Source organism: Pinus tabuliformis, chromosome X, assembly GCF_031772625.1.
Source record: "Pinus tabuliformis cultivar Carrire ecotype Pingquan chromosome X, CPIR1, whole genome shotgun sequence".
Lineage (NCBI taxonomy): Eukaryota > Viridiplantae > Streptophyta > Pinopsida > Pinales > Pinaceae > Pinus > Pinus tabuliformis.
The window spans coordinates 1,235,009,737-1,235,032,716 of record NC_142308.1 but is presented as its reverse complement, the minus strand read 5'-3'; the positions used below and the strand labels follow the sequence as shown (position 1 = coordinate 1,235,032,716).

At 40.3% G+C, this 22,980-nt stretch overlaps 1 protein-coding gene across 3 annotated transcripts in view; it reads right to left on the bottom strand.

Moving 5' to 3' along the window:
* The window catches only part of LOC149144410 (protein Iojap, chloroplastic-like), a 116,906-nt gene that overhangs the window by 51,800 nt on the left and 42,126 nt on the right, over positions 1-22,980 (bottom strand). For all 3 annotated transcript variants that reach the window (XR_016264754.1, XM_089449358.1, XM_089449357.1), the window contains exons 2-4: positions 15,125-15,242; positions 14,459-14,597; positions 14,264-14,352 (exon numbers count right to left, since the gene is read on the bottom strand). Coding sequence is in view for 2 of the 3 variants with exons in the window: in XM_089449358.1 (XP_089305484.1) it covers positions 14,264-14,352; positions 14,459-14,597; positions 15,125-15,242 (346 nt within the window). In the remaining variant the exon portion in view is untranslated. The remainder of the gene's footprint in view (positions 1-14,263; positions 14,353-14,458; positions 14,598-15,124; positions 15,243-22,980) is intronic.

The following is a 22,980-nucleotide window of genomic DNA, read 5'->3' as shown; positions in this document are numbered from 1 at the left end:
AAGAGCGAGTTGATTGGACCAATTTTGGAGAGTAAACGTAGAGGTTTGCAATAGTAGGTTAGGGTTGATGTGTGCCCTAACCAGGTCTGTCATAAGTGCATAATTGCTAAGGACAAAGGGAGCATAAATAAGGTATGTGTGTCTCCTTTTGTTGATGATGTTTTGCTAGTGGATAGAGTCCAGTTTGGACAGATACTGTTGGGAAATCTCAAGGTTATTGTAGGGCAGCAAGGAAGTGCCCAAGGAGGCCTTAAGTGCAATACAAGGAAGGACACTTAGACTGCTAGGTGAGGTAGATTGGTAGGAAGCTCATTGACTGATCTTTGAAGGACTAAAGAAGGAAGTCAAAGGAAGTTGTTTGACTAGCCCAAGTTCATTGAAGAGAAGGACATCTTGCAGTGATAGGTGGCAACCCTCCAACCCAAAGTTTGTCTTCATTGGAGCAGTGTAGGAAGGCATTAGAGGGAAGAAGTCCCAAAGGAGATGAGGAGCAATAGTGGGCAGTCTAGAGTTGTGAACAACTCAACAGAAGACCCTAAGTGTTGATGCATTCATGGATGAATGATGCGCTAGAGGGCAGATTTATAAGCCAAGTTCAATGACCTAAAGGAATAGGACCATTGTTAGAGGTAGAGTTGCAGATTGGGAGCAGAAGGACCAGCAGTTATGTTCAGGTATGATCAAGGGAGTTGTGATTGTGCACTACATTAGCTAGATGATTAGTGTATCTTGTTCAGGGCAGTTTGGTTGTCATAGTTGTTGACAACAAGCCCTAGTTTGTATTCTTGTATCAGTGGATGTATGAGGACCATTATCCCTGGTACGGGAGCCCTAAACAATTGTATTACAGTTTGTTAATATAACGAAGTTGGGTTGTTGAAAATTGTAAAAAGTTGTCTATTTTATGCACTAGTTAATTTACTATTGTTTATATTTCGTTGTGTAAAGAAGTTTGTGGTGGTACTTGGATTGGTAGTGTCAGAGATCTAAGACCCTGACCTAGATTCTCCAATTCCGTGGAAAAACAACACCATCCCCTAGTGTTAACCTTGTAGGGTGCCCCTCTACAAGGCCTGCTAGATTTTGTGTCAACATTTTTGGCACCATTATCAGGGACGAAGCGTATGTTTCATCCCTAACGACAACATAGATCATTTTCTAGCAACTCCATTGCAAGAACGAAGCCCTTGTTCTTCATTGAACTTCGTGTTCAATGCTTGTAGGGAGGATGATTTTGAAAGTGAGCATGATGAAAATGAAATAGTCAAGAGAGAATTTCAGGCCAGCTTCCCCCATTTCATGGATGTTGAGTTTGGTTGTGTGCCTCCTAAAGACCTTGAAAACGGGAATTTCATTAATTCCCAGGAAGTTGACATTTGTGATTTTCTCCACATAGAGGAACGAAAGTACGATATGAATAGCGATCATTTTGATAAGGATCGCGTCTATGACACTGATAATGAAACTAATGATGTCCTTGTCTTGCCCAATGATGCGAACATCGCGATTTTTTCGCCAATTCAATTTAATTGCCGATTTTTTCAGTGATTTTTTTATTTTCAAAAAATCGCGATTTTTTTCGACGTGGGGCCACAGAATAGCGAGTTTTAAAAGCGATTTTTGGTTTTTTTGCTTTTTGTTCAAACAAAGGGCAAGAATGAAAGCTAAGGAGGAGGAGAACACATCTACAAGGGGAAAAGAGGAGAAAAGTGAAGGAATTTAGCATCCCAAGCAAAAAAAATTCAAGTTTGGACCAAGTTTCTTCAGCAAAGCGTGGTTTTCAAGTATGGGCATCAAATTTGGCCATTTTTTTGTTTTTTTCTTGTTTTTCCTTGGATTTATATAACCCAATTACTTTCCATGATTTTTGTTTGGATTTGATTGTGTTTTTTTTTCATTTTTGTTGCATTTAGTGGAGAGGGTTTATTTTGGTCAAAAATGCAAAAACTTGATTGTTAGATTTATTTGTTTAATTTCTTCTTGTGCCATAGTTTTTTTCCACCATTTTTGCTTGGGTTTGAATGTGTATCTTTTGCCATTATTGTTGCATTGAGTTGAGCGTTTTTTTGGTCAAAAATTCAAAATGTTGTATGTAAATTTTATTTTTATTTTTCAACTTGCAATTCTTCTTGGGCCCTAAATTCAAACTTCAAACTTCATCTTACATTAAAACTCAAGAGTTCAACAAAGTTACAAACATGCCAAGGAGAGTGGACCCTTTGTGGAAATTTGGTGAACCCAATGGAGGGTTTGACAGATCAAATTTGACTTGCAAGTTATGTGGGCATCATATGACAGAGGGTATACAGATTGAAGTATCACCTTGCACAAGTTCCTGGACATGAGGTAGGGCCTTGCACAAATACAAATCCAGAAATCATCCGAAGAGCCCTCAGATCATTGGAAGAAATAAAGCAAACCAAATTGTCCAAGTCAGCTCTGAAGAGTCAACTAGCAGGGAGTAGAGTGTCAAGATTGGGAGGTGAACATGAGAGTGGTACTAGTTCTACTTCACCATCAGCATCTACAGCCAACCCTGTAGCTACCTCATCATTTTTTGTTCCTAGAACCACACTTGGTTCACAACCATCTATCTCTTCAGTTATTAAAAAAAGGGAGAAAGAAGAAGCTGACAAGTTGTTGGGCAAGTTTCTTCTTTGGAGTGATATTCCTTTCAGCGTTGCAAGGAACAATCTATTTTTCCAGCCCGCGGTTGATGCTATTGTTATTGTTGGCCCAGGGTACAAAGTCCCTTCTTATGATGACTTTAGAGGGCGCATTCTTCAAAATGAAAAGGTTGACTACACTAAGAGATTGGAGGAGTTTAGGGCATCATGGGCACACACAAGATGCACTGTGATGTCAGATGGTTGGACTGATCAAAAGGGTAGAAGCCTTATTAACTTCTTGGTTAATTGTCCCAAGGGGACAATGTTTATGAAATCTGTTGATGCATCTACACATATCAAAGATGCACGGTTATTATGTGATTTGTTGGATGTGTTCATTCAGGAGGTGGGTCCACAACATGTTGTCCAAGTCATAACGGACAATGCTGCAAATTATGTTGTTGCTGGCAAGATGCTTATGGAGAGGCATCCTACCTTATTTTGGACACCTTGTGTTGCACACTGCATTGATTTGATGTTGGAGGACATAGGAAAAATTCCTTTTGTCAAGGATATTGTTGAGTCATCAAAAAGCATTACAAAATTTATATATAATCATGCATCTGTGCTTCATTTGATGAGAACATTCACCAACAACAAGGAGTTGGTGCACCTTGCCATTACACGATTTGCCACCAGTTTCATATCTCTTCAATCCCTCTTGAATTCTATGTGGGATGTGAAGAGAATGTTTTTTTCAAAGGAGTGGCGTGTTTTAGCATTTAGTCGCAAACCAGAGGGAGTGGCCATATGCAAGTTAGTTTCATACCAAGAAAGCTTCTGGACAGGAGTGCAAGAGGTGTGTAGCATTACTGAACCTTTGGTAAAGGTTCTTCGATTAGTTGATGGAGACAAGCCCACAATGGACTACTTGTATATGGCCATGGATAGGTCCAAGAATCCATTCAAGCCTATTATGATGATAAGGGGGATGAGGGGTTTGAGAAACAACAACTCCTATGGGAAGTGATTGATGAACAATGAAACAATACACTCCATCATCCCATTCATGTTGCAGGGATCTACCTGAACCCCGCATTTGCTTACTCCTATGGTTTCTTATTTGATGTTGAGGTCATGGATGGATTCTTCACTTGTGTTCAAAGGATGGTGTCATCTCCAACAAAACGTGCAGAAATTCCCAAAGAAATGGAAATATACAAGATGGCAGGTGGCACATTCAACTTTGACATGGTTGTTGTGGATAGGAAGACTAAAATGCTAGGTAAGCTTTAGTTCGTTTCAAATTTCATTGTCTCTTCAAGTTCATACTTTGCTTCAACTTTCAAATTTCATTTTTTTTCTTATTTTTATCCTATTTGTTGTAGATGCATAGTGGAGAAGCTATGGTGGCAAATTACCCAATCTCTGAAGGCTTGCCATTCGAGTGTTCAGCCAAACATGTAGCTCCTTGGGATGCAAGCGCAACTGGAGTGTATTTAAAAAAATACACACCAAGAAGCGCAACAGGTTAAAATATTCCAAATTTCCAATTAATTTTTTGAATTCATTAAATAATATTTTTTATAATTATTATTTTATTATTTATAATTTATTAATTTATGACCCTTGTACAGGTTGGAGTCCCAGCAACTTAATGACATTGTCTACGTCTACTACTGTCTTCAGTTGTGGGTGAGGCAACTTGAGAGGACACCTGATGTCGAGGCCATCTCACTGGATGGGAATGACACCACTATTGCATGGAGGGTTGAGGCCAAGAAGCCTATCATGGAGTCAGCCCCTGATTGGTCAGCGTTGGAGGTAGTGGAGGGGGTAGAGGAGGAGGAGGAGCACCAGGAGGAGGAGGTGACAACACCTACCCAAGCTACCCCTGTCACCAGTAGAGGACGTGGTCTACCTCCCATAGCTCCTAGTTCTTCAACTTCTAGAGAACAGCAGAGTCCATTGCCAGCTCCACCGCCATCTACATCTAGAGGGAAAGTTGTTGCATTTTCTCGCAAGAGGGGCAGAGGAAATCAATAGTATTAGTTATTTGGTTCATTTCATTGTATATGACATTATGGCTCATGATATGAGATACATTATTATATTTTTTGATATTTTGAGGCTGAGTTGGGACTCAGGATTTAGTATTCAGGACATGATTGATTGTTATGTGTGATGTAGCACTAGAAATGATATTACATATCTTATATATTAGTTCTTTTATCATATTTATGTGTCAATGCATTTATTTTATGTTGTGGATGCTTTAGATATTAAAAAAAAAAATGTATTTGCAATTTTTTGCCGACTTTTACCAATTTTTTCCCTATTTTTTCGAATTTTGGATCCTCTCCGATTTAATCTTGATTGCGATGTTTGCAACATTGGTCTTGCCTTGTACTCCATATAATCAGGAAGACATGAATGTGTTGATTTTTGTGCAGCATCGGGAGGTATTCCTGGATGACTAAAGTGTCTCCAAGTTGGCCCTAGAAAAATTATGTAAATTTTATTTTTTTTAAGACAAGTCAACCAAGAAAAGGTTAAGTCAGTCAGCCTGTGAAGGGATGTGCCCCCTGGGCTATCACACCCCCTGGATGTGTATAAATAAGATGTTAACATGCCTCATTTGGAGACCAACGAATAGCAAGTCGTTCTCTCTCGTCATCACTAAGTTTGACAAGCTTTCTTAAGGTTGCACACGTGAGAAATCAAATATGTTTGACCACAGCTAATCGATTGAAGTTGACCAAGCATGACAGCAGAAGCTTGACCAGATCTGACCAGAGGCCTTTGACTGCAATGTTGACTTGGGGTAGCATCAGATGTGCTCTAGCCATGAAAATTGGTGGAGAGGCTAAAGCACATGAGACCTCCAAGACCCATAAATGGTTTGGACAGATTGTACCCGGTTTGGGAGATATTAAAATAATTAATATTTTTAATGAAGTTCCTATGTCCAAACTTAGGAAAAATAGAATATTAATGGGTATTAATATAAAAATGGGTTAGAAAAGTTCCAAAAGTCATGGATCAAGCCAAATATAATCTTAGTCGTTGATTAGAGATTTAATCTTGGCCGTTGAAGGACCAACGAGAAAAGTATAAGAGGAGGCTTGAGGGTCAGTTGAAAAATACACCAGAGTGATCAGTCATTCGTTTTGATAGAGCGAGGTTGCTAAACAAAGTCGAATCAGTGATCAACAGCGAGGGGCAGTGAGTCCTAGAAAGAGAGGCAGAGACAGTGCCAAGAGACCAGCGCAGTGCCTCGGAGGGCTGGCGCGGAGGCTAGAACGGCCAGCGCAAAGCCTCAGAGTCGCTGGAGAGGGTTTCGTGGGACAGGTTTTCTGAATACCTGTTTCCGACTAGAGAGGTATTGTTGTCGTGTATTTTTTCTCTATCAGGTAAGCCAGTTAGGCACCCAGTTGTACTCAAGGAAATACTACACAATAATAAACCCTCGGAATAGTTGCACCGATTTTCCCGCATTGGGTTTTTCCAGGGACATTTGTCCAAAAATAACGGTGTCACTTGTGTGTTTGTTTTCTTTCAGCTGATGATCTGTAGATGTTGAGACTGTATTGTGTTTATTTTGTTATTTTTATGTTTTAAATAACTTGTTCATAAGTTACAAGTAGAAGAAATAAACCAGCAGAATATAGATTGATTTTCTAATGGATAGACTTAGAAAATTCAACATGGTATCAGAGCGTGGTTGCAAATCACAGGAATGCTGAAGGCATCAGCTAAGCAGAGCATTTGCAGCAGAATCAGTTGTCCCGAGTGACAGAAGTTGATCCTTGCAGAAGCGACAAAAGAAGGGTTGACGCAGAGGGACTTCGCCATCAGTCCGGGCCAGAGAAAGGCCAATGAAGAGCCTGAGGAGGGTAGAAACAGGCTCACACAGAGCCACGCAGAGACCAGGAGGGTTGACGTAGTTGGCTGAGGGAGTTGTTTTGCCAGTGTCGAGATTGCGCAGAGCCTAGAGGCTCAGTCCTTCAATTGTTGGGGCATAGGAAGCTGTGGGCAGTTTGCGGGAGCGAAGCTGGTGGGGTATTGTGGTTAGAACAGTACCTAACAGGGCAAAACCAAGGTAGAGGGAGTTGCTACCGAGGCAAATTTCTAGCCAAGGAATCTGGATCAGTGTTGCAGTTGCACAGAAGATCGGAGAGGGGCAACTTGACGATTGGCAGAAGGATTTCCAGGAGGGAAATCGGGACTCAGAGGGAGTCTAGCAGAGAACTTCCAGACGGGAAGTAGAGAGACTCAGCAGGAGTCGAACAGAGAACTTCCAGATGGGAAGTAGACTCAGCAGGAGTCGAACAAAGAACTTCCAGGCAGGAAGTAGAGAGACTCGAAGGAGTCGACAGAGAAGAGCAAAGAGATGGTCGTGAATGGGCTGAGGGATCAAGACAGGCTGGACGAAGCGTCCAACTTTGTGGTCTGGAAGGCCAAGGTCTTGTCCATTCTAGACAGACATCGCAACAAAGCCTTCGCCTTGAGAACAGTGGCGAACCCAATTGACCCCACTGAAAATGAAAAGTACGAGGAGGCAATGGCCAAGGCGAAGTGCATCATCCTTGATGGGGTCAAGGATCATGTGGTCCAACATATTGCCGAGAAGGACACGACAAATGAAATGTGGGACGCCTTGAAGAAGTTGTACCAGCATACTTCCGTACAGAGGAAGATGTTACTTGAGAATCAGCTACGGTCATACCAGATGCAGAAGGGGGAGAAGATAGATCACTTCCTCGGTTGGTCGAAGGAGATCCAGGACCAGCTGACTTGCATAAGGGCCACGCCGGATGAGGAGATGTTGGTGAGGACCGCACTTAACACAGTCTCCAAGGAGTGGGAGACATTTGTCCAAAGCATATTGGGCAGGGCAGATCTTCCAGATTGGGAAGAATTGTGGGCGGCTCTTCGCCGAGAGAAGATCAGGCAGTCAAACAAGGCAGAAAGCAGCAACAAAGGAGTGAGGATCAAGAAGGAGGAGGAAGAGGATGCAGCTCTGGCATTTGCGGGAAAGCAAGAGAAGAGGAAAAAGAAGGACCTCTCCAAGGTCAAGTGCTTCCATCATGGGGAACTAGGTCACTATGCAAACTAGTGTCTGAGGAAGAAGAGTAAGGGAGAGACTTCTGACTCTAAGGCAACGCCAGCGAAGGCAGAGAAGGAGGTCAAAGAGGATGACGATTGTGCAATGAGTGCTCATGTACCTCTAGAGAAGAGGTGGGGAGACATCGAGCTGTAATCAGGAAGACTACAGGCGATGAGGGGCAGGATCCTTGAGGTACCCAACCTCTTGGATTATACTTTGCTACGGGAGCCCCGAAGAGGAGTAGTAGGCCTGGCGGATGTAGGTAGAGATAGGTGCAGATGAAGCAGCAAAGAGTGTTATAGTGCAGGAGTCCCCGGACAGTGCGAGGCTAGCAGGTTGCAACAATGCGAGAGGCACAGGAGTGTTGCAACAGTGCAGGATGGCACAGAGAGGTTTGCAGCGGTGCGAGATGCAAGGAGTTGTTGCAATAGCGCAGAGGTCAGTAGAGGGAGCACTTGTTAGCGGCAGAGAGAGCTTCAGCATCGGGAGTGTTTCTAGCCTGACAGGGATGTCAGAAGTTGGGTGGATCAGTTACTTACTTCTCAGTAACTGAGTTGCAGTGCAGTAGCACAATGTAGCATGATGAGAGGGGGATGCAGTGCATATGCAAAGGATGGACCAGCAGCAGCACGGATGCAAAGGGAGTTGTTGCACGAATGCAGCAGTGGCAGTGACAGGGTCGTGCGCAACAGTACAGGATGCAGCAGTGCAGAGGATGTTGGGCAGGGAGGCCTAGCATCAGCACAGGTACCGGTGCCAGATAATCAGAGTGATGCTTAGTGAGGAGTATTACTAAAGCACAGTCCTCGCTAAGAGGGAGTGTTGATTTGGGATAGCATCGGATGTGCTTTACCCATGAAAATTGGTGGAGAGGCTAAAGCACATGAGATCTCCAAGACCCACAAATGGTTTGGACAGATTGTACCCGATTTGGAAGATATTAAAATAATTAATATTTTTAATGGAGTTCCTAAGTCTAAACTTAGGAAAAATAAAATATTAATGGATATTAATATAAAACTAGGTTAGAAGGTTCCAAAAGTCATGGATCAAGCCAAATCTAATCTTAGTCGTTGATTAGAGATTTAATCTCGGTCGTTGAAGAACCAACGAGAAAAGTATAAAAGGAGGCTTGAGGGTTAGTTGGAAGATGCACCAGAGTGATCAGTCATTCGTTTTGCTAGAGCGAGGTTGCTAAGCAAAGTCGAATCAATGATCAGCAGCGAGGGGCAGTGAGTACTGGACAGAGAGGCAGAGACAGCGCCAAGAGACCAGCGCAGTGCCTCAGAGGGCTGACATAGAGGCCAAAAGGGCCAATGCAAAGCTTCAGATTCACTAGAGAGGGTTTCATGAGACAGGTTTTCTGAATACCAGTTTCCGAATAGAGAGGTATTGCTTCCGTGTATTTTTTCTTTGTCGGGTGAGCCGGTTAGGCACCCAATTGTACTCAAGGAAATACTGCATAATAATAAACCCTCATAATAGCTGCATTGGTTTTCCCGCATTGGGTTTTTTCGGGATTTGTTCAAAAATTACGGTGTCACTTGTGTGTTTGTTTTCTTTCAGTTGATGATCGGTAGATGTTGAGACTGTATTGTGTTTATTTCGTTATTTATATGTTTTAAATAACTTATTCAGAAGCTATAAGTAGAAGAAATAAACCAGCAGAATACAGATTAATTTTCTAACAAATAGACTTAGAAAATTCAACATGCAATTGACCGTAGGTTTTGAGGCATCAACTTCGTAGTATAATGATGACTAGATGACATTTTTTTGTCTCTTATCTTATGAGTCCCTCGGTTGAGAGATGAACTTGGAGCCATTCGAGATACCATTGATGATGCAGAGCTTGTTACAGTGACTTGCAATGAATTTCCTTTCTCATGGAATCCATTTGTTCAGGGAATTTGTGCACGAGATAAGCTACCCATGTTCGATAAGCTATGGACTGATTGTGTCCAAGAAGAGGCCAGATTATCATCCAAGGACAACTTGCAAAGACCTCAGGATAAAGAAACTCAAGCCCTTGCAGCTCATGTAAGAAAAGGCAAAAGAAGAAGAAAGTTTGGAAAGTTTGATAATAAGAACACAGGTAGAAGAACCACTCCAATTCAAGATCAGAAGAAGAAGGATATGTCAAAGATCAAGTGCTTCATATTGAATTTTGTAGCTATGGTCGGTCTTCATAATCAATACTTTAGCCCTTGATGTATTTATAATGTTAAATATAAAGCATGTTCTTCATGCTATTGTCAAAAGATAAAATATATGACATGTTCTTCATGTCAGATTTAAAAGAGAAAAGTTGTGAATTTTAAATTTGATTTTGACTCCAAGATGACCTGGTCGACCCTCCTACAAGAACAAGTTGGCCCAGCTTCTAGATGCACCCATTCGTCCTCTCAAGAGACTATATATACACACCATTTTGTCCTCCTCCAAGAGAAAGAAACTCAATCTATCCAAGGCAAGCGAAGAAGAGGTCTAAGGCAAGCAAAGAAGTCTTTCTTAGGCAAGCAAAGAAGTCAAATATGAGGCAAGTGAAGGATGAATATGTGGCAAAGCTTTTGGGGTTATCTAGGTAGCAGAACTAAGTTATCTTCAGAGAAGAAGAAGGCCAAACTTGTTGGACAGCAAATTGTCTTGTCTAGAGGGCAATTGATTAGGTTTGACCTAGCTATATTGTTGGTCAGTTTGACCTTGTATATGATTGGATGTATCTTCATTGAACTTAATGGTTTCTCTAAGGAAAAAGGTTGTTGGGTTTTCCCCCCATGCAGATTTTCCCAAAGTAAACTCTTGTGTTTCTTGATTGGTTGTCTCTCTATGGTATTTTGTTTCTACAGTTGATATCTTTTGTGTAATTGCTTTATGATGAATTTGAACGCAAGAAAAGATTAATGCGAGATATTATAAGAAGTAATTATCAGGCAAGAAGATCCTACGAAAAATAAACATGGTTTCAGAGCTAGGGTATAAGAGCAACCTTGAAGTAATCAACTTGTTTACCACAGTCTAAGTTTTGAAAAGGAAGGAGTAGATCCAAAAGAGACTAAGATTTGTTTGTGCCCTAGAAAATCAAAATCCTTAGTTGATAGCAATGTGAATTCAAGAAGGTCAAGTATCTCGGAAAAGATTGATCAAAGATACATTCTTAAGGCCGAAGTATGCTAGTAAAGGGACCAAGCCCTAATCAAATATTAGAAGGTCGAAAGTCTGTTGAAAAGAGTCCTAGTAAAAGGAACAAAGACTTGTATGTTATTTTTGAAAGAAGATCGAAGCCCTAAGCCTCAGTCCATCTACATAAGGGCCAAAGAAGTCTATCAAATTAGGTAGGCCAAGAGGGTTGGAAGTTAGGCCTCAATCGAAGAAGGCTCAGAACTTATGACAGAAGGCTGAGAAAGGCTTCAAATTTTACCTCAGTGTTGAGAAATCAATAGGGCTATAATTGAAGTGATTTCTCTTTGATTTGAAAATTGCTTGTGATATTCTTTTACTTTTTCTTATTATTAACTTCTTCTCTTATCATTATCTTTTTCTTATCATCAAACAAACTACCAAAACATGATGATCAATAGTACACAAGAACACAAGATGTAGGCTGCTAGCCAAGGCCAAAACCTCTCCTAGAGAGGAAAACCCACAAAAATCTCCTCTTCTTATAGATTCTTCAAATGACGAATTCCAAGACCTTTAGACCAAGACCAAGACCCTTCCAAGGCCAAGTCAAACCTTCTTAAGGATGTGCTTCTTACCAAGTCAAATCAAGTCAAATCTCTTCCAAATGCACAACTTCTACTCCCAACTACAAAATTCGGCCCTCACTGCAAATCTGTAATCTTCAGCCCCCTACAACTTCGCACATGGATGAATTAGGTCTTTTTAGGCTTCCTCCTTTCTTCGCTTGGGCTGCTTCTTCTTCAAAGGCTTGTAGGTGATCAAGTTGACCTTTCTTTGGATTTCGTCCCTTCTTTGCTTCTTGAGAAACTTCAACCTTGTAGCTACAAAAACCCTAGCCTGTTTCACACGTGTGAGAGATAGAGAGAAAAAAATCGAAATTCTTGTCTTCCTTCTTCCTTCTAGACCTTCACTTGTCTTCTTGCTTCTTGTTCTTGCTTCCTTGATCGAATGAGTGAGTGAATGTCCAAATGAGGTCGAATGGTCTCTTATATATAGGCTTCCAAGGAGGACGAATAGCCCTAATGAGGCCAACTTCTTCATTGCTAAGCCGACTTGGTCTTGGAGGGGTATTTTGACACTTTTGACTCAAAATAAATTCTTTTGACTTGTTACAAAATGCCCAATAGGGTCTAATACATGTGACAATGACTCTTTTGACTTCTTGACTCTATGACAAAACCTAGAAGCACACAATGGGTGCTTTGACCTAGAACAAATTAAACTTGACCTTGAAACCTATGCTATAAAATAATAATAATAATCAAATACATAAATCAAGAGTACATAAAGTATTATGAAGACCGGACCTAGTTACAATTTTCAACACTCAGTACACCAAGAAGCCTCAATCACAGCCTTAAAAGCCCGAAATTTTCTCAAAAGCAAAATTTGGGTGCAAGAGGCCGAGAGTCTCAGAATAGTCCTTAGAAAACTAATCAAATGCCATCACAGATCTAATAACTGAAAATTCTTTTCAAGATTGTGATGATATTGTGAGAAGGCCAAAAATTCCTTTTTGATCGAGTTTCCTCAGAACTTGAATCAGATTCGAAAAGTCTAAGAAGATGGTCAAGAAAATTCTCGACAAGCTGAGAACTAAGTCAATTACTTATTAAAATATTTCAAATCCATATGTCAAGTTATTGATGTCATCTGGATTCTGTCTCTCTTCGGAAAGCTACGAGCAAAGACCTCAAACTTTGATTGAATACGATTTCTTGAACAAGCTATTGCTTTGAGACAGGTTCAAAGGAGTCTTAAACAGTCCTTTGATTTTCTTAAGGAGCTGAGCTGGTGTCACCTTGAAGGAAGCAGCCACAAGTAAGTTTCAAAACATCCCTGTCTGAAGATAAGACATCCTTTGTGCAAGGCACTGTACATAAAATAAGGGATGGGACTGATGTCTAAAGTGTTTCATGAATCTCATGCTACTAGAACTGATATTTTCTAAGGAAGGATGCTCTAGCATAAATGACAAGGTTAAAGTAATGAAGATATGTTTTGGTCACCAAGCAAGACTTCGTTCCCATGCAAGCATACTACAGTAAGAAGTTAAACATGGAAATATGGACCTACAAAAAGACCAACAAAGTTACAAGTCTGCGGTTCAACGCTTGGAATATAAGGTCTCCTATCAAGGTCGGGATCATAAGAATATATCAAAAGGTCTAATTTGTTAAGGATCCTTGAAGAAACTATCAAGGGCAGTTATGATGACTATTGAAGGAGCCACGTCCCTACAATTTCAGTGATGAAACTCACATATAAACCTACTGATCTATATAAGGAAAAGTCATTTCAAATGACAGCATCCTAATTTAGGCAAGATAAGGCCAGTACTGAACATTGATCAAACCTGTGTTTCTCCTGAAAAGATGTCGCATTTTATCAAAAGCAGAATGTTATTAAATTTGTGTTATGGACTTTGCACTAAAATCCTGAAAAATGCATGAATATGCTGCTAACATTGATTGCTGATAAGGTATCTATATTTTAAAGAATGGGACCTATCTTATGAAATGAGGATGCTTAACAGTCTTGAATGCATTGATTAAGAAAGATTATAAGTATGCAGATATTGCCACAACATGATGAATGGAGTTTGATATTGTTTCCTTTTTCAATGTGCCCACATTGTTTCAAATGTTCACCATCACTTTCCAAATGCCCTTGATCTGGGATTTGAACTGCCCACAAGGATGGGTGATGGGTGCTGTGGGGCTGAAGGTGTACATTTGTGCTACATTGATAATTATAACATATATTTTGGCAACAAATGTCACCAAAGTAAAAGCAAATGTGACTTTGTTAATTTCTTATGTCGTTTTTTTAAATCACTAGCATAAAGGTACTATGAAATATATACACCAAAATTAGCTCTATAATATGGCCATTAAACTATATAAACTATCACATGAAAGGCATCATTAAAGAATCAATATGTAGCTACTGAAAAAAAAAATCAAACTGCAGTTACAAAGAGAAATAATAAGATACTCAAAAACAATTGCATCCCTAAAGGAGTTCATAGTCATACAAGAGGAATGGACCATGACACTGCCTGAACAATGTGGAAGAAAATCCCCTTTTTACTCTGGATGTTTAAATTTATTTGTTTCATACATTTTGCATAAATTTTTCAAAGTTGATATAGCAAACAGATTTTTCATTGTGAATTTTTGTTTGATTTTCCTTAGAGGTGCACTAAGGACGGGAGTTCAAAAGCCAATGTGATCTACTTTTGCTGTTGGTGGCATAAACAGACATGACTTAAGTTTAGGGACAAAGTAAGTACCACAAGATTCCGATATAAACCTGGAAGACATGAAAATAGATGGTTGAAACTCATAAGAGAGCTTACCAAAGTCTAGTAGTGTCCATGAATTAGGTTTAGTATCTCCTCTAGGAGCAATCTTAAACTGCTGTTCTGCTATATCACGAATTTTCGACCTGTGAGATTAGAAGAAGACATAACCAACGTTACGACTTTTGTTGTCTGAGCAAACTATCAGATGTGTTTATCAATTATATAAATGCAGTCATCTGTTCCACTTACCCTATGGCATCAATCTGTGGACGTGAAAATGCCGTGGCAATGATAAAAAAGCGTGTCCAGTATACTAGAGGCTTCACACATAAAACTTGAATATCGACTGCCTTCACATCATTTGCAGCCTTTGCCAGAGCTACAGCAACTGAACAACTACGATTCATCAATCATTTAGGAAAAACTTTGGTTTAAGCCAACTGGTATAACATATATATGGATGGACTCCATTGAACCATTTTTCTTCATTGTATGTAACTTAATCAGTTTTTCAGCAACAACAAAAAAATAAGGATTATGGTTAAGAAAAATTTGAATAACACAATTCAAAAGATATATGGTTAGTAACAAGTGTTTCATCCTATCAGGTCACATGTTCAAACCCAGAGAGGAGTAGAGTATGTACACCTCCATAGACTTTAGCAGTCAAATCACTGCACAGAAGGGGGACCCCTTGTCCCACAAACAAGGGGGTTTCATACACCAATTTGGTGTCTAGCTTGGCCGTGACTTTAATATTAGATTATTTATTTATTTATTTAGATAATAAATATAAAATCTAAATACAAAGTTCATGTATAACATAACTCCCTTTCTCTCACACGGTCTCTACCCATTCTCCTGCATTGATAATGGAGAGAAATACATCACTGCACATGTGAAACTTTGACTTACGTGATAAGCTCTCGGCATCATCATTTGCCTCTGCACTAGGGGAACTCCGATGAGGGTTTGTATAAATAACCTCACCATACTCATCAAGCAGCTTCTCCAAATCTTCCTCATTCATATTCTGGCTTAAAAGAAGAAAAAAGGATGAAGTAAGATTTCAAGTTAGTGAATTTAAATAACATTATGTTGCTTGGGACAAAAAAGTTCTTGAACTAAACACTGAAGCTCTCACATTTATATTATGTTTCTTGAGCTTTGACCTTTGAGAGAATGCAACGAATGCAGTTCATGCATGCAAAAAGACTCTTGATCCTATTACCACAATAAATACATGTAAACAAACAATAATCCATCACATTTAAAAGTCCTTGGAATTGAATATAATAATTTTGACTGATGCTTTAATCATGCTCGCAAAAATATTTAGAAACAGACAGTGCTCTTTCATGATTACATAATGAAAATGCTTGAATGGCATATTCTAAAGTATCACCAGGATTATTGTCTCTAAATGAACAAAAAGCAAACATTCAGTCATGCATCGCATCTCCCCTCTATACAGCCAATAATCAATTGAATCTCCAGATAAAGAATGGACCAGATGCAACATGAAAAAGAAAGGCTTTTGACTAAACTCTTTTCAAAGAGAGGATGAAAAAGACAATTTGAAACTCTCAACACAGTACCGTAAGTTAGCATGAAATAAAAATTTTGTGATCTTATAATCCCAGAAGACATGCTTAACTGTTTCAGCCTTTCCACAAGCAGAGCATTGATCATCTGTTAATCCACTCTTTATAAACAAGATTGTTATATATCAGAATGAACTTTGAGATAATCTACAATTGTTGACTTTCTGTTTTACATGACTCGTCACTACTTTTAACTTTGGATATCATTCTATCAAGTGGTCAAGACTCTTATTTATGTAGTATAATGCATCACAATCAATGGATGTTTCCCTGGAGGTTTTAGTCTATTCAAAACAGTTTGATAGCATTGGCCCCTAATTATAGCCTTCTGCATCCTTTGAAATGATGCACAAGGCTAACTAATTGCCAAAAAGGTTGCACATGGCTAAAATAACAATATTCTATTGCTAGCAAAAAAAATGCCCAGTAGTTGGGTAATGAGCACTTGTCGATCACACTTCATTGGAACTGACAAAACAAGTGAGATAATTTCAAGAATCCACGCTCAATACAAATTCGGAGATTTCACCTCAACATTGAGGTTCCCTGGATATAATTTCCTGTGAACTTTCAGCCTTAAGGTTGAAACTGAAATTAAAGTTACAGCAGTATATATTTGACTTATGTCCAACCAAATCCTCAAGGCAGCCCAAAAAAAAATAACTGAACAATTGTACATGAGGGAACTATGTTTCCAGCCCTTACAGCACAATTCCCAACATATAACAGATATATTATTCATGGTAGATTTGTTAAAGCCACAAATCTGCCCCCTTAGCTTTTATATGCTTGTCATATCACTCAGCAAAATCTGAGAATATCAGCTCAAAATCGGATCAGCAAGTACACAGTTTTGACAGCAAAGTACACTTAATATACATATGAACGAAGTTACAAGTACATAGCAACAGTTTATCTCAATCCACTACAAAATACCCTTTCAATCTTATTACAAGCTATGACTCTCCAATGCCTCCAAAACCTAATCAGGGCATCCACCTTAAATAGAAAACCCTAACAGCAATACAAAAGCCCAGTAAAGCACCCCACCAAGCTAATTAGTGACTCCAAAGGCTCCACAACAAGCTAGCATCAACACCAAGAAGTCCACACTTTAGTCTTTCAATAAGCTTGCCTCACACAAGCTCTAAGGAAAGCATTTTACCATTTCCAATGTCTACAAACTAGTGCTATTGTCTTCCTTAAAGTTTACAAACCCTAGCCAACCTGCATCACACAATTTCAAGGCTTACAAGATAACTCTAGTGCTAGTCTCCAAGTCTTCACGTCCATCCTAGGAATCAAGTCATCAAACCCTAGGCTTCAAGTCCATCCAAGGAATTAAGTCATCAAACCTTAGGTATTAAACTCTTGCATCAAACAAGCAACAAGACTTTCATGGAACATCAAGTATACAATACACATCTTATTTCAAGCAAGGTATCACACCAAGCTCAAGACTCCCTCACTCATCAAGCAATGCTACTCATATAGCACTTCAACATCATGCCCCAGCCTCCTGCATTACACAAGAACAAGGCTGCAATATAACTGAAAGTGCTAGCTCTCTTATTTGTGTCTTCTTTTAGGGTTGGAGCCTATTGTCGCCCAAGTTGTACACCTAAGTGCGGAAAAAGTTTCCAACCCCACAAGGTATAAACTTTGTGGCGCAACGCTTAGAGTAGGGGTTGTCAGTCTAATCCCTACTCACTTCGTTTAAGCTCTCTCCTAGACAAGCTAAAGGGGGTAGTCTCTAAAGATGGATGGAAAAGGGGAAAATTGTTAGAACAACAAGTTCTAGAAGACGAAGGGCAAGGAAACTATTGCTTATGCAACTTGATTAAGATCAACGAGTGAGATTAATGTGTTAAAATTGGAAACTAGGGCCAAATTCCACTTTGGATAGCCCATTTGATGGAGAAGATGACTGCATTAAATTCCTCTTTTCGAGAGGACCAAAATCAACCTAAAAAGCGTCAAATTTGGACAAGGGAAAGTGTGCTTATGAAGAAAAGCCCACATATGCACATTTGGACAGGTCAGCCCTAATAGTAAATTGGTCACCCTTGGAAGCCTATAAATACAAGTGACCTTAAGCTCATTCGGACACTAAGCATCTTCTTCTTCTCTTCTTCATTGATTGATTCGCACAAGTATGAGGCTTGGACGACAAAATAAGCTAGCAAAGGTTCGAAATTACAGGGTCTGAAGCTCGCATTTGTTTCTAGGGCTTTCGGTTACAGTCGTTGGCTCGTCACAAGACAAATTCAGCTGCAGTCGCTGGCTTGCAGGCTCAAGGGAGTGACTGGAAGCCTTCAGTCGCTCGCACAACTCCTCCTCCCTACGACTGGAAAGTTTGACTGAGATTTGACCGTTGATCGAAGTTGACCGCAAACAGGAAAAGTTGTCTTTGATATATATTGATGCTGGAAACATATTTCTGAATGTTATTGGGTTATTTTGTTGGATGATATTGTATTGGTGTTAATTTTAGATAACAATGGTATGTTCTATGCTTAAGATCAATTTTACTTGAATTTTCTTATTAGCCCAATATCAATATCCAGATTAGCAATCACATCAACATGATAGTAAAATGCAGATAGAACATAAACAATAACAGTAGAAGACAAGCCAGGGACAAACCCCAATGTGGGGAAACCCTTCGATCAATTCTTCTTATTATTCTTCAAAAGTTCAGCAGAGAGAGAGAGAGTACAATATGCAATAATCATTTGCCCAATCACAGTGAAATCTGTCCCAACAAACAATAGTTACAGAAAGCCCTAACCAAAAAGTCAACACTAGTCAACAGGGCAGAGTTTGACCTCCAAAATAGCTCGGTCAAACTTGGTCAACTCGGCCTCAAACAACAAGTCAAATCAGCCCAAAAATCGGTCCGAAAATATCCAATCAAACCTAGTCAACGAAAGTCGACGCTGCAGTCAAACCCTTCTACCGTCAACATTGGGCAAAACAGTACGGTTTGCCTCGTTTTGTGTCCAAAAATGCGTCTTTCCCAAACAAAGATAACCCTCACAAAACCATAGTCAAATAAGTCAACGCTCTTGGTCAACACTGGTCAAACACCCTTCCTGCAACTTCGGTCAACGTTGGTCAATGCAGGAACAGAATTGCCCTTCTTCGCACGTGTGGAGAGCTGCCTCAGAAATCCATACCCAATCAATGAAGGAAAGAGAGATATGTGAGTGAGTGAAGTGTCTAAATGAGAAGGAGGACCCTTCTATTTATATGCAACATTGAGGATGAATAAACGTGACTGTTGGGCTTCTGAGCCTATATTAGTTTGCTAGCCAACCTTGACAATTTGTCCATAAACAAAATAAATTCATAATTCTATTTGTACATGTCAGAATGAGATGATCTTTAGATCAATCATACACCTCTCGAAGAGAGGAATCCAATAAAAATATTAGTTGCCTCATATGAGCTGTCCAAGGTGAAGTTTGGCCCTAGTTGCCAAATTTAACACTCCCTCTCAACTAGGGAGAACTTCACTTGCCAAACTATCTGACAATATGTACCATCCCTGTCTTTGCTCTGCTGAACCATGAAGAAAGAAGAAATGATCGAGAATGTATCATACCATTCTCCACTGACCTGAAGTCAGTCTCCAATAATCGAGAGTGTGTCATACCACTCTTAACTGACCCGAAGTCAGTTTCCATTGATCCCAAATCAATATCAACATCCTAGCATAGGGAGTACGGTAGTACACGATGTGTCCATTGGTAGTACTATGGTCCCTATCCTCATTTTTCTACTCATTGGCCAGATGAGAGGTACTTCCCATGAGTCCCAGACTGCATGGGTAGGATGTACCGGCAGAAGAAGGTGAACCACTCATCCTGCTCATATGCCATAGGAGAAGGTTAACCACTCATCTTATGCATATCTCAACATGGGGTATCACAGAGGAGGGTGAACCACTCACCCTATGGTCGCTCATCGCTCCATGAAGTACCCCAAGCCCCCTGGAGCTCCCAAAGCTCAACATCCATCTCATACGGAACCCTCATAACAAGGTCTCTCCACGACTCCAAATCGTTCACGAAAGGTTAAGAATTTGACCTTCCCCTGGGGCTTCATAAGAATATTTGCGCCCTAATCATCAGTCCCAATATGACGGAGCCTTATTGCTCCCCTTTGTACCATATTCCGGATAAAGTGGTACCTGATATCAATATGCTTAGAGCGGTCATGAAACACAGGATTCTCAGAAAGATGAATCCCACTTTTGTTGTCGCTATAGATCACAGTGGTATCCATCACATGCCCAAACAGCTCACTAAAGAGCTTCCTCAACCAAACAGCTTCATAGGAGGCCATACTAGCAACAATGTATTCAGCCTCAATAGTGCTCAAAGCAACCAACTTCTGCTTCCTGCTCATCCAAGATATCGAAGCATAACCTAGAGAGAAGCAACATCCAGATGTGCTTTTGCGATCCACCACAATGCCAGCCCAGTCTGCATCAGAGTAACCATGGAGCCTCACATTCCCAACCTTGTATCTCAGTCCATAAGTGCTTGTGCCCCAAAGATATCTCAAGATATTCTTGGCAACAATCCAATGTATGTGATGAGGCTTGACCATAAACTAACTCAATGTATTCACTGCAAAACATATGTCCAGACGGGAGTTCACCAAGAACATCAGGGCCCCCACGAGTTGACGATACTCAGAAGGATTTCCCAAATCAGGCCCAGCAACACTTCCGCATAGCTTCTTGAAGTTAAGTTTTATCGGAGTAGTCACAAACTTGCAATCCACCCTCCCAAATCTTTCAAGTAGCTTCACGATGTATTTTCCTTGAGAAAGGAAAATCTCACCTGGCTTTTGCCAAACCTCCAACCCTAGGAAGTACTGCATCAATCCTAGGTCCTTCATCTCGAACTCGGAAGCCAACTCCCTCTTACATTGATGAATAAGAGGGTATGCACCTGTTAAAAAGAGATTGTCCACATAAAGTACCAAGATGAGAGCTTTGTCATTCTTAACCTTAAAATGAAGGTTCGGATTAGTTTCACTTCTCGTAAATCCCAACTTCATCGGATAGTTGTCGATCCTCTCATACCAAGCCTCTCATACCAAGCTCAGGGAGCTTGCTTCAACCCATAGAGGGCTTTCTTCAACCTGCATACATGTGTCTGACGATCTTGAACTTCGAACCCCTCGGGTTGTTCTACATAGACTTCCTCCTTAATTGAACCATGTAAGAAGGCGGTCTTGACATCCATCTGGTGTAGATTCCATCCTTGCGAGGCAGCAAGGGCTATAATCGAACAGATGGTGGTATATCAAGCAACAGGTGCAAATATCTCATCGTAGTCCACACCTTCCTTTTGAGAGAAGCCTCGAGCAACAAATCTAGCCTTGAACTTTTCAGCACTTCCATCAGCTCCATGCTTGATCTTGTAGAGCCATTTCGAGGTTACAACAGATTTATCCTTGGGTCTAGGCACCACATCCCAAACATCACTCTTCATAATCAACTCATGCTCTTCGTTCATAGCAACCTTTCAAACTTGGTGCTTTACAGCTTCTTCAAATGTGCAAGGCTCTGATTGAACAATGGTGCTCATTGCAGTTAAATACCCTTGGTACCTATTCAGCTTATTACTTCACGAAATGTCCCCTAGGTGAAACATGTCTCTCGGCATCTTCGAGAGTTTCCCTAAGCCATGAGGGTCTCCTTTTTTAGGAGGAGGGCTCATGAGGGGGTGGATCAATGGGATCCATTAGTCCTTTAGCATCGGGCATCGGCTCATCCTGCAGTTCTCCCTGCTTTCCTGAATCTGCTTCTTTGTCCTTCCTTGGAATAGGAAGGTTACTAATCTTCCCAAGGGCAGCATCCTCATCAAAGGTGACATCATGACTTATCTCCACTTCTCTTTGACCAGGCACATAGATTCTATATGCCTTAGAAGTTTCACTGTAGCCCACAAATGTTCCTTTCTTCCCAGAAGCATCCAATTTGCTTCTCTTTTCTTTCGACACATGAAAATATACAGGGCTACCGAAAATTCCAACTAAGAAACATTAGGTTTCTTACTAGTGAAAACTCTTCAGGAGTTTTGGAGTCCAACGGTTGATGACGGCATCTATTTTGAACATACACGACAGAGTTTGCAACTTCGGCCCATAAGAACTTCAAAAGGCTTTGATCATGAAGCATGGCACGAGTGGCTTCTACAATAGAACGGTTCTTCCTTTCAGCAACACCATTTTGCTCAAGAGTATATGTGGTAGTAGTCTCTCTCTTAATGTCAGCTTCTCTACAATAATTATTGAACTCATTTGATTCATATTCAGTTCCATTATCGGTCCTCAATATTTTGATCTTCTTCCCAGTTTTATTTTCGACCAAAACTTTGAAAGAATGGAACCATGAGAATGCTTCGTCTTTCTTCTTCAAGAAATATATCCAAGCCTTGCGAGAGAAGTCATCCATAAAAATAGCATAATATAAATATCCTCCCAAAGAGTTTACGAGCATCATACCAAATAGATCAGAATGAACCAATCACAATATGTCGGTACTATTGCTATCAATGGAGGGGAATGGTCCCCTTGTATGCTTTCCTTTGACACACCCCATACAAATACCTTTATGTTCTACTTTAAATTTGGGCATACCTGTCACCATCTTCCTCACATCAAGTAGAGTCTTATAATGTAGATGGGCAAACCTCCAGTGCCATAATTCGGATTGAAGTGATGTGTCGCAAGACATAGCTCCCAAGGGACTTCCTCCAACTTGATATAGGCTATCAACCCTGAATCCAAGTGTAAATACATCTTTGAAATTTTTATTCCACACACATACCTTTCCACCGATGAATGCCACCTTGAATCCTTTGTCCTCTATTGTCGAAACAGATACCAGATTCTTCTTTAGATCGGGTACATATAGTACTTCTTGTAGATGAATGGTGTTACCTTGATCCAATTGAAGAGTAACATTCCCAACTCCCTTCACGGGATAGGTGGCATTGTCTCTAAGGATAATTTCCAAATTTGTATCCTTTTCAATTAGATTTGAAAGAGCTTCCTTATGCCCAGTGAAGTGCCTTGAGGATCCACTATCAATCAACCAATTTCCCAAAGTGTTCGGAGGAGATGCAGTAGAGAGGGCAGATATAA